Source organism: Daucus carota, chromosome 5, assembly GCF_001625215.2.
Source record: "Daucus carota subsp. sativus chromosome 5, DH1 v3.0, whole genome shotgun sequence".
NCBI lineage: Eukaryota > Viridiplantae > Streptophyta > Magnoliopsida > Apiales > Apiaceae > Daucus > Daucus carota.
Window position 1 is genome coordinate 36,806,592 of NC_030385.2, and position 14,949 is coordinate 36,821,540.

The 14,949-nt window shown below is 32.4% G+C and overlaps 2 protein-coding genes and 1 long non-coding RNA gene across 3 annotated transcripts; 1 reads left to right on the top strand and 2 right to left on the bottom strand.

Annotated features, from left to right (window-relative positions):
- Positions 1 to 2,291: 2,291 nt before the first annotated feature.
- On the bottom strand, positions 2,292 to 8,580 carry LOC108220225 (uncharacterized). Its single transcript, XM_017393931.2, has 10 exons — positions 8,412 to 8,580; positions 7,859 to 7,972; positions 6,422 to 6,530; positions 6,251 to 6,332; positions 6,030 to 6,115; positions 4,332 to 4,435; positions 3,705 to 3,835; positions 3,517 to 3,610; positions 2,817 to 2,872; positions 2,292 to 2,625 (listed from the first exon to the last, which is right to left on the bottom strand). Exons 2-10 carry the CDS (start codon positions 7,901 to 7,903, stop codon positions 2,529 to 2,531), a joined length of 804 nt encoding a protein of 267 aa, XP_017249420.1. The 5' UTR covers positions 7,904 to 7,972; positions 8,412 to 8,580; the 3' UTR covers positions 2,292 to 2,528.
- An 857-nt stretch (positions 8,581 to 9,437) lies between these two features.
- Positions 9,438 to 13,373, bottom strand: LOC108220079 (ribonuclease 2). Its single transcript, XM_017393730.2, has 9 exons — positions 13,076 to 13,373; positions 12,879 to 12,907; positions 12,487 to 12,560; positions 12,114 to 12,215; positions 11,990 to 11,993; positions 11,481 to 11,572; positions 10,527 to 10,688; positions 10,052 to 10,157; positions 9,438 to 9,733 (listed from the first exon to the last, which is right to left on the bottom strand). The coding sequence occupies exons 1-9, from the start codon at positions 13,282 to 13,284 to the stop codon at positions 9,678 to 9,680; spliced, it is 834 nt and encodes a 277-aa protein (XP_017249219.1). The 5' UTR covers positions 13,285 to 13,373; the 3' UTR covers positions 9,438 to 9,677.
- LOC135153002 (uncharacterized) lies at positions 13,238 to 14,364 on the top strand. The gene is made up of 2 exons (XR_010292426.1): positions 13,238 to 13,368; positions 14,113 to 14,364. It is a non-coding gene; the product is annotated as an uncharacterized LOC135153002 (long non-coding RNA).
- Positions 14,365 to 14,949: the final 585 nt, after the last annotated feature.

Sequence of the window (14,949 nt, forward strand, 5' to 3'; positions counted from 1 at the left end):
AATATTGAAACTATACTAGATTTTAAATCCAAGCAGGAGCAATAAGAGTTTGAAAAGAAAATCATTGTGTGGGCAGATTTTATTTTTTTTTCCCTATTTTAAGTTCTTGTATTAGATATTTTAACTGATTGATTGAAGTGATGTTTTGACTAACGGTTTGAATTAACGGTTTCTCGCAAAACTGTTTGACGAATAATTAATGGGAAAATAGATTTTTTTGCCACCTAACTTATTATTTGTTTAGAAACCTACCACTGGACTATAATTTTTTTTCTTTTTTGCCACTAATGTTAGGTTCGGATTTTTTTTTTGTCACTAACGTTAGGTTCGGATTTGATTATTAACACTATGTTATTCTTTTTAGAGTTAATTGCATTTAGCTACCCTTTGATTTCAGCATGTTGCACATTGCACCTAATAGTTTTGGAATAAATACTATGCAGCCCCTTACTTTTAACCCGTAGACATTTTGCACCATTTCCATTATCTTCTGCCGTTATCGTTAATTTTTGAAGGGGCATTTTGGGAAATTTAATTATATTTAATTAAAACCAGACCTTTATTTAAATTTTCCGACCATCTAAACGATATTTTTCGGAAATCTATTTTTCGGTAGTCTGCAATATAATAGTGATCTGTGTCTATATCTTTATATGTAGTACTCCATATGTGTCCCAGGTGGTTTATCTTAGAGGACGAGAGTACGGATTTTTTTACTCAGAAAGGAAATCTCAAAATTAACTTATGGAACTATATTTATAAAAAGTGGAAACCTTAAAATACGTGACAAGTAGTGGTAAAGAACTATAAAATCAAGTGATACTATATATTTTTGGAGTCTTAAAATAACTCATAAAACTAAATTTTTTAGGTTCTTAAAATGTCTGTTAAACTCTCATACTTCAAGGTAAACTAGCTAAGGGACATATAGATGACCGTATATAATGTTATAGACACATATCATATCACCATAATATTGCAGACTACCACTATATTTTTATAATGCTAAAAAAATAACATATTGTTAATAATCAAATCAAAACATAACGTTAGTGACAAAAAAAATCCAACGTTTTTTTAAGGAAAAAAAAACAACATTAAATTTTATTCAGAAAAAATAAAATAAAATAATTTTTGAAATTTTTTGGAGTCTCAAAATGCGTGTCCAACTCTCGTCCTTCAAGGTAAACTACCTAGGACACTGTATAAAGATATAGACACATATCAGATAACCATTATATTGCATACCAACACTATATTTTATTAATACTAAAAAAATAACATAGTGTTAATAATTAAATCCGAACCTAACGTCAGCGACAAAAAAAAGTCCGAACCTAACATTAGTGACAAAAAAGAAAAAAATTATAGTTCAGTGGTAGGTTTCTAAACAAATAATAAGTTGGGTGGTAAAAAAATCTATTTTCCCATAATTAATTGATTAGTTTTTTCAAACACAAACCAAAATTTCTAACCCAAAAAACTTTTTAAAGTAGTTTTTTAAATTTAAATCCCTATTTCAATCTGTTAACTACCAAATACCGATTAGCAAATTCTTGTGATCAAATCTTTATAACACTTTAAACCTTTAATTTTGCCCGAAAACTTTAACTTCCATACATGATCTGAATGATTTTATTTATACACCATTATCACAAAACTATATTTCACATCATACCGCTTCACTGTTTTCTGACATTATTTATGATTTCGACATTATTTTAACATATTGTGATTTTGCAGTCTTGCAAGCTGAAACTCATACGAATGACAAAGTTTTTTGAAGGCTCGAAATTTAACTAGCCGATCTATGTACTATTCGTAATATGAATTGAGATTTATGGGTCAAATACAATAATAATATAAACTATGGTGTGTCTAGCGGAATTTGAGATATAAATTTCTCGGATAAACCTTTGAAATCTTGGGTAGTATGGAAAGAATTCTATAAATATAAATTAGACCAAATAATTTTAGAAATTTCATTTTTTTACAAAGTTCAAGAAAATCCATCAACATCACCAAATGTTAATAAATTTTAAATTACCTCAATTAAATACTACCAGTTTTTAAAATATAATTTATAATCCTGATTCATATCTACCATTTTTTTCAAGACAAATCCAAATTTAACATCTCAAATTCTAGAGACAAACTGAGGACGAGTGTCCTAAAAGCTTTCATAAGAGCCAGTCTCCACTTCTCCTGAGTTTTAGTAGAGATCTTTTTTGGTGTGTAGCATGCTTAGGCTACAATGACTTCCCAAAAAAAGCTAAAAGCACAAATCTATGTGGAGGAAGCTGAGATTTATCTAATTTATCACTCAAAAAATCAGTCTGAGATTAAACATTCAAATCTCCACACAAATACGTTGCCAAAAGAATTTTCCACACTCCGAATATTTGCAATCAGGAATCTTCCTACTAAGTTTAAGTAGTTTTAGGGAATTGAAGGTTGCAACATCTACAAGTACACAGTAAAGCCAACATGTTGATGCTTTTAGTTATCGTCCCTACAGAAAGTTGCTTCTAGTCATCATCCTCTGGATCAAAGTCTCTAATCTTCACATCAGCGTCTTCACCGTACTGAATGCACATATCAATTTGTGACAAGATGTATTGTATGCTGCATATAAGAAGACAAATGTTTTAAATACATGATAAAAGGTTCTTTGAAATTGAAGATCCATATTTTATGTTGCCCACAAATTAATAGTGCTCGATGTCAATGTGAAGCTTTTGACCATAAAATCCTCTTTGAGGAAGACACAATTGGTACAAGGTACATATATGAAGTAGTGCACATAGAAGTATTACCTCCCCTTTTTCCGCAAATCAAGAGGCACAAAGCTTACCATGTTATACTGATCCACCTGGTATAACAAAAATGAAGGTTACTTGACATTACATAACATAATTGAGAAGTGCAAAAGGGCCGGAAAACTCACTCATTTGAACATACAGTATATATATTAAAACTCACTAATTTGCTACAACCACATAACTATATGACATTTATTACATCGTGATGTTTAACACAAAATTAATACATAAAAGCATGTTGTGGTTATAGATCTCTTTTGTTTATTGTTTAGTTTCTTTTCTTAACCTAGTTGTACTTGCTACTGGGCCATGAACGTATAATTTTAGGAACAGACCAACGAAACATTTCAGTAGAACAGGAAAAAGTACAATAAAATATTAAAAAGTCGTTTCTCCTGCTATGTTTAGGTGTCTATGCATGTATTGTATGTACATTAATACAAGCATATAAAATATAGCAATACAAACAATTACAGCTGAATTCTCTCTTCTTTACCAGTTACCACAGACAAAAAGACCAGAAAACTAGAGAACCAAACGAGGGCCTCAATCTAGACATAACCCTAACAAAAGGAATGACTCCGTAGTCCGTGGTCAAATCTGAAGATTCTAACCAAGAGGTTCAACTAAGTGCCTTCTAGAATACAACACCCAAATTATATAGCTTTTAGAATTATAGATTTCAAAAGTTTACCAGTTCAATTAAAGCTTTATTCAACTTCCCAAACCGAGGAGCCATTCGTTGGTTCAATTCTGAAAGTAAAAATTGGGACTCTGGATTCAGGTAGCTGAGAGCCATAAAAAGCAAAATTATTAGGATATTAAAAAGCAAAAGAGAAATTACAATAAAAGATATACTACACAAAATGTGGACAGGCATACTCTTCAATGTCCTTTTTATTCCTCACAAGGTCCATCTTGGAAAGAATGTTAACATGAGGCAGTTCAAGCTGAATCATTGCAGATAGTGAAGCCATGCAGCCACTAATAAATTTCGCAACATCTGTCATGAACTAATATCCAAAGAGAACTTGTTCAGGTTGAGTAAAATTCTTTAATAAATAAACAACAAAATCGAAGAATGTCAGGACTCAGGAACTGTTGTGCATTTATAGTATATTATAGTACTAGTACAGGGATAGTTCAATTCTTAGTTTGTCAATATCTGAATCTATAAATAGTTGACGAGTCTTATAATTTCAGTTTAGGCTTGACATGAAAATGGAATCCAATTCTCCCTCTTGTTCTGCATTCTATATCTCTTCTCTCTGAATTCTCTAATATGTCTCTACATTTCTGCCCAAATCTATATCTATATTTCTGTTTCTCACTATATTCCTCTCTGTATCTCTCTGAATCTCTCTCCATCTCTATTAAACCTTGCTATTTATCTTGTTGTTCTGGTGACTCTACTTTTAAAGTATTAGAAAATACCATGTATATATAATATATATATACAAAAATACACACTCAGGACCTTGAGTTCCTGACAGAGAAACTGGAACAAACCTGAGAATCAAGCAAGTAAACGACACAAACATTGATATTCTTGCGCTTCAAATGCTCCACAAAGTTCTTGAACACAGGGACATGAGAGTAAAGTTCGATTTGTCCTGGAATAATTTTGTTTCAACATTGCACATATAATTAGCTTATCGAAGCAAATCCTGTAACATCCCAACCATTGGAGATTGGACCTTGCTGAGAGTAGTAGAAAACAAGTAGCCTATCATATAACAGTGATGTGCAAGACGTGCATCATATTATGAGTCAAGGTCAAGACGTCAAATCAAAGTTTAAATACCTAAACTGCTATATGTTATTGTAGACTTCTTGATGGGGAACAGAAGTGAACACAAAAGAAGAATTTTTTAATAGGTTATTAATTAGATGAATCATATATTGCGTAGAGGGAAATAGTGAATCTTTTTCTTTATTTACATGTTCCATTCGTGAGGTTAAGAGTTATTAAATATAAAGGTTAGTCAATTAGGTTATGTTATCCATCGTAACGTCTCCTAAACCTTTAGGCTAGTGTATTTTCTGGGGTTAATCCAACCTAATCTATCTTTATTCTTGTTTTATTTTATATTCCCATCTTTGTAAATCTGACCTGCATCACTTGTAATCCTCCATTATGTCATGAATAACAGATATACACTTGAGAAGTGATAAGAACTAGCACCAAAACCTCTTTCTATCTGTAAACTGACTATTGCCTCTATAGTTATTTCACTGCCTAGATTCTCAGCCTATTATCATTCTTTTCATGTGCCTTCGGCATCTTAATCTCTAATTTCTCATTCCTTAACATAGAAATCCTAGTTCCCGACACGTTGAATCTGTATAATTTATACATTTCTTCTTATTTAGACCATGTGAACAGTGTTTGCTATGTTAAACATGACCGGGCCAAGATATTAATATACAGTGATATCTCTACTTTAGGGATCTGATTTATTATGAAGGTGCAAAGAAGTGGTCTGTATTCATGTCTAAGAAACAGTATGTCTGGGTATATGTTTTATTTCTTCAGAAAATATAAGCAAGGAACAAAAAGGCTGATAGGACATTGCAAAAATCAGTCGGAACTTCAGATTTTACAAAAGAGCCACGACCATTTCATTCAAGTAGAGGGTAAATTGATAGGATTCTATGTTCTCCGGTAATAGGAAGAAACACTTCTATCTTGCAAAATTAACTGGACTGTTCAATCACGATGAATAATTGAACATATAGAGTGGTATCTAACAGCTTGTTCTTAAAATCCTACTAATTAGTACAAAAGAGAAGAGACTTGAATGATCTAAAAGTTTCTGTATAAGTTGTTCAGAAGTAGGTGTCCAATACTGTATTTGGATATGATACAAAAAAAAATCCCACCTTGACAAAAAAGAAAAGAAAGCAAAATGAGCCCGACCTTATCCTGAAGCTATAATAAACAAAAAAACATACAAACAACTCATCTTTTGTCATTTCTACTAAAAAATAGTTTAGAGTTTCACCCTTCCATGTGGGAATGAGTTTCAGAATGTTTTCATGCTTTATTGGCTTACTTAATTCAGACAGTTGAGCCATCAGATCACTAAAAAAATGAGATTTGAATTATTATAATTAATAGTGTGAGTTTTAATTATGTGAAGTAAACAAAATTAGTTTGCAATTTTGCAATAAATTATAAGATGCAAGCTGAGGGTACAGATCTACCTGGGCAATCAAAAACGATATAGTCATCTTCTGCAAAATTCTCCAGCTCTTCTTCCAACCAATCATCCAAACTTTCTTCTAGATGTCTAAACATGAAGAGTCAAGGGTATACTAGTTGTCCAAATATGCATGTACGCATAGTAATTATTGATATGATGCTATTACTATATGATTGACTACACAACCAAAGGAAACATAAGGATTTTAAGTAACAAGGATACTCCATGCAGTAGATAAGAGCACCATTTGGCCCCAATCCAAGTTCTTCCATTACATCATCCAGGGATATAAGTTCCTTGATGTCTGTTTTAACATATCATCCATCAATCATAAAGCAAATGCAAGTAGGTATTTGACAATGAAGAGAACCAGCAACAGAATAGTTGAGTTACCCATAGCCACTGGATAGTCAAAATTTTCTGCTGCAGGATCCAAATTTACAATATGAACTGCTCGTCCTATAGTTTCACAATGTTGATGCAAACTGGCACAATATGTAGACTGCATTTTGAAAGAAGAAAACTTTGATATATCAGATATTTGATACAAAACAAGTTTTTCAGAAAGAGTGAAAGACTAGAGTTTTGTCAACCGATATTATTAGCTGACCTCATAACAAAACTTACAAGTTGCAAAAAATAATCTATGTATTCAAATAGATAAGGCTAATACTTCACCATTATAGCCAATCTAATCGTCAGGTTGTTGCACAAACTTATTTCCAATTACTTGTACTTGGCATACGATCATCAGGTCTTGTTTTATACCCTCTCTGTCCTCTTTTAGTAGTTCCTCTGGCTTTTGCACACATTTTGAGGTGTATTAAAAATATTTTGACATTTAAATAAAATGTTAACTATTATAATAAATAAATTGAAGCAGTATATCATTTGATTTAAGAGTTACATATTGACATCAAACATTTTTGTTTTATACAACTCTTTTTGTGTGCCAAAAGTCAAAGGGACTACTAAAAGTTGACGGAGGTACTAGGTAGTATAGGATACGGTTACTATATTTATAAAGTAAGCACCGTGTTTACATTACCAAGAAAATGAGGTGCAATGAGCATATAGCGCATGTGCTTTTAAAGTGAAAATTTATATCAAATATTGCAACAGAATGGACGTGTGTTACTCAATACTTTATGATTTACCTGTAACCTGTCCCTCTGATTTATTAGGCATAACTTAGGTTTGCAGTAAATGCAAAATATTCATGAACAAATATTTTATGTTAGAAATGTTCAGTGTGCAATCCTTTAAATTATCCAATCTTATGTTTGTTTACGAGGATTAAAAATAGGATTGGATATTATTCTTTAAATGTTGATATTATGTTTGTTTTGAGGGATAACATATAGGATTAGACTATTATCCTTTAAATGTGCTAATCCCATGTTTGTTTACATAGTGAAAGGATTATAATCCTTTAAAAAACTTGTTTGAGGAGATTAAATAATACCTCCTCCAACCAAGTATCAGAGAGGATTATAGTCATATCCCTTATCCAGCAAAACAAACATGGTATAATTATTTTTTAAAGGACTATAATCCTTCAACTAATCCGAAAAACGTTTTTACAAAACAAACATGGGATTAAAATTTTTACAGGATTATAATCCTATCCCTTATCTAATCCCATGAAACAAACATGGAACCCCAAATAAACAGATAATGCTTATGTAAAGGAACTTAAGTCACTAGAGTCGAGTCTGGTAAAAATGTCTGCTTGCGCCCTGCAGTTGCAAGTTATACCAAGTAGACTTCTCGGATATTATATGTATAAAAATCAAAACGAGATGTATGGAAAATTTTCAGATAGTTCACCTTTCCGCTGCCAGCAGGACCTATAACTAGCTGTGCATAACCCATTATAGCTACTTCCCTTTAGACTTACTCTTCCTTCCTCGAGACCACAAATGCAACAGAATATATCAAATACTGCAATAACAAAAACCAAACATAAATTAGGCACCAGACACAGCCATAAAAAAACACTAAATTCTTATTATGTTACCCTCAACGTGAAACACTACATTCTTACAATCTTACCCCCAACCCCCTGATTACTGGTATGAAACTTGACAGTGCCCAACATCATTCAAATATTAGAACCCGGTTTTACCTTAATCTCTTTGTAATTCTACAAGGGTTTTACACAAATTTTCGAGATATTTTTCGACCAAGTCCCTTTCTCTAACTTTTTTGGGATTTGATTATACATAAACACAAACTAAACAAAACCCATTACAATAAATCTTACAACTCACAAAACCCTTTTGTACTAATCATTATAATTCATACAGAAACAAAACCCAGAAAAATTCAAGTGTGCTTATTAGAATATAGACGATATGTATACATATTATTGAATTCTTACAATTACAGCTATGGAAGAGGATCGCCGACTCCTAAAGGGCTTCCTGTCCTTGAGAGACTTTGTGTTTCTTGTGTACGAGCTCCAAGGCTTGAGTCTCGACCCTCTCTGCCTCTCTTCAATTAAATTATTTTTTATGTGTATTGCAGCGTACTTAGAATCTTTTGACCTTGCACTTGTACGCAGAGTTGCTCTATCAGTTAAAAATAACAATCTTCTTATAATTTATCTATTTATCTTATAATTTATGTTTAAAATATATACTCATTGTGTAATTATCAATTTTTTGTTTAACCTGGTTATTTTTATATAATTATTTCTTCCATATAAAATTTATCATATATCACTTATATTTATATACTTCAAATCCATGGACTAGAAGATAAATATATATAATTCTTAAAATTTGATATTATGCTCAATAAAAATTAGATAGCAAAAGTTTTAATATATATATGTAGGAAACCAGTCTACAGCTACGGGTGAATAAGTACCGGTTTACAGCCATCATAGTCTGAAAAAAAGACTCACCACAATGAAACATTACAACCCCGCAATGAAACATTGTGGATATACACGTCCACACATGTCCGTATATAAGTACCGCAATGAAACATGACATGGAGTTTTTTTTATTCCCTGCACCGTTTTGCCCATCCTTCACATATCATATGTCTGGTAGAGTATATTATATTAAATTGTTATGATTTTATATTATTAAATTAAAAATATTGTTAAAGTGGGAAATAGTGACAAAAATTTGATTTTTTCTTAGTATAATATAAAAATAATTTTCTATCTAATTTCTTTATATTTCTATCTTATTAAATCTTACAAATTTATAGAAGTGTCACTCCAAAATTTAAAATTACATAAATATTTTCCAAAAATTTGCTTGGTATCCCTAAGATTTCGTTTTTAGATCTGCCCGTGTTCTCAACGAACGACCATGATGGCAGTAATTTAATAATTGTCATTGATTAGTATAAAGTTTAAACATATTACATATAGTAAATTGATAGCTCGAAGTAAAACAATAAGCTAATAGCCTTTTGGTTCACAATCTATATTACAAGTCAGAAGTGCAAATATGTATATGCATGTCCCTGTACTGTATCTTGTATTTCATGTCCAAATTTCACAAGTTAAGAAAGTGAAAAAACATGATTCTTCCAAACAAATACAGAAGAAATTTTATTGAATGGTCTTGTATAGCATCCATAGTCCACTGAGCAAATCATGAAATACACACCAGTCAGGCCATGCAACTCAGTAGGCTTTGCTCTGTGTTAGCCTTAAACCTGCTCCCTCGCCAGTTTTTAGAGCTTCAAATGATTAGAAGAAAGTGGAAAAATTAGCGTGTGTATAAAAATATAACTCCAGGCTTTGAATGGGGGACAAGTCGAAGAAGAAATGCAGAACGATTCGGTAAAACACACTGCTTCGCGGTGATCATTAACGGAACAGATTAACTTGTGGATGGGTGGGAAAGAGTAAGGACTATACCCTGTATCCCCTTCATTTCTTGCAAGAAACTAAGAAAGGTACCCTTCAGTTTCAATCTTTGGCTCCATGAGGTACCAGATCAAACACGATTTATATATATGTAAGGAAAATGCTTAAATCTGTCATAACAAGCTTACCTAATGATACACGCTCCGGCAAGCTCACATATTTTGGGCAAGAGCTTTTCGAAGAAGACAAGCCATTATGATGACTGCTGCCAAGTCCAATTGCACAGTCTCGGGGCTGCAACAATTAAGTTATTATAAAGTAGTGGAAATGCCAATATCTACCAATCAGAACAGACATTTAGTGGTAGCTTAGGTTGTTTGAAATGAAGAGATAAAATTTAAGGATTTGGTCAGGATCTTTCTATTTGAAAGTCTAAGGTAAGCAGGACCTTTCTATTTGAATAAGTGTTTATGAGGGTCTACTCTTTCAAATAGAAATAAGTGTTTATGAGGGTCTACTCGATCAAGATAAGCAGGCAACTCAACAAGCTGATCTCAAGACTTGGCTCTTAGGTATAACCAAGAAACGGAATACAAACTGCTGTTTGAGGCATATGCATAAAATCTTGTTGACTATATAATAGAAGGGGAGGAAGATTCGAACCTTAAAATCCTTATAGAAGCACAGTCGGAGTTCCTCTACAGCACCTTGTGAGCAAGTAATCTCCGGAGTTGCATGGAAAGCATTTTGAATAGCGGAGATGATGCCACCCATTGGATACTTTTCAGAATTTGAAGGGACATATCCAGCTTCATACAATACTTCCTGGTTGTGTTACCACTTACCGGTCAGGCTTTTGTGTGCACAATTATCCAATTTAAATGCACTTTGTTAATTAAAAAATAAAAGGGATTAACAGCAAAAGTAGGGCTGTCCTACATTTGTGGATATACTCAACAATCTTTTTATATATTTTCTCCGCTATGATATTTTAGGGATCAATTCTTCCTAAGACAATCATCAAGTTGGCAACTATAAATACATTATAATATACCAGGCTAAAAAAGACGAACAGCTGCAAAACCCATTATTCCTTGCAAGTACTACTAAAAAGCTTTACCGGCATGATAGGGGCGTGCTTTTACAAAATAAAACAACAGATCAAGAAGATAAATTATTGAATTAGCTCAAATTAAGTAACCCTTGAACTGCATCAAATCACAAATGACAATGGCAGATGACAAAAAATTTTATGACATGCGTATCATGAGTGGTAAAGTGTTAAAACATTTTCTGACATAGTATAGGAATATTTTGTTTGGAGGCATAGACAGCAAAGGTTTTTTCCTTCATAAATTGGTCGCACGAAATGACTGTACAATATTCAAATATTACAACATGATAGTCAAAAGTTCACGGAGTATAATTGTTGTTTCTAAAGATTTTTAATCCAAACTTCAACAATCTTGAAGTACAGTTAAGTACTTCGGCATCCAAATGATGTAAAACATGCTAACAATGAATTTTTTGTGCACAAACAATGGCATAAACCACGGTTTCATTTTTATAGTGAATAAGCATTTCATGTGAAATACCATACGCAACTAAAAGCCTTACCGTGACATTAAATTTGAAATACACGTTGAGGGTTGTTATAAAATAACTGTATTCATCTTTAACAACAGGAGAGGAGCAAGTTCCATGTTTCTCTGCCAAGAAGATGCAGATGATTAATAGTATGACACATGAAAATAAAAATATTTTATCACTTAAGGAAGCACCCTACTGATGTCTAGGTATGTGTATATGTCAGTATGTGTAAACAGAAAATAATTATATGTTGCGCATAAATGTTGCTGGCTGCCCAACCATATAGATTCTTAACAGAGAAAGAAGGTCGAGAAAATTAATGCTGAGGCAGGCCTTGCATGCAGTGTGATCATTATTATAAGCTTTAACAGAATATGGCACCAACAACCCTTTTGCCAAGCAATGCAAGAAAGAGCTACTGATATAAAAGACTATCATAAAAAATATGCATCTTGTAGCTTATATAAACAATTATAATAAAGAAACTAAAATTATATATTTGAATTGATTTAATGTAGCGTAAGAAAGATGATTACCCCACTGCCAAGTGCCAAGCAAAATGCCCCCGTTAAGCCATGATAATATACAGAGAAGAAAGGTTAGTTCCATATAAAGATATTATTGACTTAAAAAAGTATTGGTATCACACTAATTAATTACCTCATGCGCCCAAAATAAACCTTTCTTGCCACTGCAAGTCGATGCTTTACTGCAACTGTAGGATGGCCAGTACTTCTCTAAAGCATCTTTTAAAGTTGAGATCTAGAAATTGCATTAAGCAGATGGTGTCAGGAACTCAATGCCTGGATTAATTAAGAATCTTAAAGACTCAAATAGATGTACGGCTACCAGTAGAACCGAGAGTTGATGACTGTAGTGCTACAGATATGTTGTAGTTACCTCAAAAGAGGAAAAATACCACATTACAGCAATGATTAGGTATGACGCCAACCAGATTCAAATATACATAGAACATAACAGTAACCTTCTTTGAACACTCGAAACATTAATACAAGCTGCGGGAAGGGAGTACCTCTTTCACATCAAAACCTGATTTGGTGCAACACGCAGGCCATGTGCCATCATTGTAGTCTGGCCAAAGTCCATCTGCAGTGCAAACATGCGGTATATGGTCAATAAATATATTGCCACACTACTTGGATTATCAAACATTTTATTACAAAAACGAAAATGTCAGGTTGTCTAAGAAAGGAAAAAAAACATACAGGCTCAAAAATACACTAACTGTCAAAGTCAACAATAAGACCTAGATTTTCAAGGGAATGCAGTGTGCATTTTAAGCTTTTGTAATTGTAAGTAGAAATCACAGCTAAGATATTAAAAGGCCAACAAATTTACAACTTCGAAAGACACCACCAACTCGAAACCATATATGATGGCAAAAAAAACGAAGTCTTCACTCACGAATAGTGAATTCTGTGGGAGAGTTCGATCTGCAAATAAAAACATCATAATTAATTCCTGCTCCAAAAAAACAAGTTTTTCAATTAAATTTATATAAAAAGGTCAATCTTGACTAAAACATCAAATCCTACAGTAATTCAACACTTTTTCCACAACAATTCAACACACACACAATGATACGAGAAAATAGGGAATACCCTCGACAGCAGCCATTAGAAGCGCAACAATGTCGAGTGTTTCGACAAACAGTGCCAGGCCATTGGAGAGAGAGCTTAAAATAATCAAATTCTCTCTGCTCCTTGACTATATTAAATCCACCCGCGTTGATGGGTTCGATAAAGAACGACCCAATAAGCACAATCAAGAGGCTTGCAGAGAGAATCGATGTGGTGAAGAGAGAAGCCATGGCTGATGGCTCTGTTGTTCTTGAGCTTGTTTATTTTGTACTGGTCCAAACAGAGCCTAACAGAGATTGTTTGTGTTTAATGAGGTTAGCACTTGTCGTTACTTGTGTTTTTTACAGAACAGAGGTAGCGGTTAAAGGTAATTATAACTTCAAACTGAAGTCAGTAAATTCGGATGCGTATTTATGACGACTTATTGCAGATATGCATTTGTCTCTATTGTTTGGATACATATTAGGATTTTCCCTTTTTTCAGGGGAGCGTGATTTTTATTTTTATTTTGAATTTTTTATTATTTGATATATATTTTTAAAAAATTTGAGTATTATATATATAATAAATCAATATACTTATATAAAGGAGAAGCGAGGGGCGTGTAGGTGGCGCCTCTCACATCGCTCCGTTTTATTTTTCTAATTTTCTGGAATTTTTGGATAAAAAATATCAATAATTAGAACTACCTTTTTTAGTTTCGTATATATTAGAAGCAAGTTTCATAATCTGATTTTGTTTCAGATTATTTATGGAATATAGTAACTTGAAAGTTTTAATCTGATTTTGTTTCAGATTATTTAATTATAAAAAAGAGTAGCACACAAGTCTCTCTGCAGCTATAAATACCCCTGTAGAATGTATGGTTTTGGATCATTTAAACACAACCTCCTCTCTCTCAATACCACAAGTCCACAACCCCACCATGAAAAATATCAAAAATTAGAACTACCTTTTTTAGTTTCGGGTATATTAGAAGCAAGTATCAGAATCTGATTTTTTTTCAGATTGTTTATGGAATATAGTAGTTTGAAAGTTTTAATTTGATTTTGTTTCAGTGCTCGATTTCTAACTCGGTGGTGTCGTTCTTCTGCAACGATAAGTGAAGGCGGTTTATACAGTATTAAAAAGAAATAAAGGTTGTTGCAAGTAAAGGTAGCTATAGACCGCTATGTTGGAGTCGACAAATCCAAACACAGGAAAAGAATATTGTCTTGACATGATATTCATGGATTATATCAATAAATTAAATGTTAGTGATGTATGTTTGTTGGTTATTATTTTATAATATTTGTTTTGTTCTTCGGACATGTTTGTTGTTGTTATTTTTTTTATAATTTACATTGTATACAGGAAAAAAAATTATTCATGCATAATCTGTTTGCTCCGTTCAAGCAATTTTTAAGTGAAGATTGTTTATATAGTATTAAGATATAAAAGTTGTTACAAGCAAGGGTAGTTATAGACCGCTATCTCACGGATTTGAGTTAGATGTTTTTGTACAAAATTAATCCAAAAAAATTGGAGTAAGGTGACAATGAAGAACATGATTACTTTTAAAAAAAACACAAATAAAATTAAGATTCGTCGTGCTTTAAATTGTTAATTACTTGTATAAATTTATTTTCATTTTTCCACCATGGATTATATTCCAATATTGCAATTTTATATATTAGTATTGGTATTAAATCAAGATTTTTATAATATAAAATTTATTTTGTCCTACAAATATTAATTTGGTAACATTAATATATTTTTTACAGACAGTCACAAAATTATTTTGTTCTACACTACTAATATTAAATCGTTAATATAATTTTTATAGACCGCCGCAACGCGCGGCTTCTCAACTAGTTTAACCTAGGAAACTATCTTTGGGTGCGCACTGGGTGACT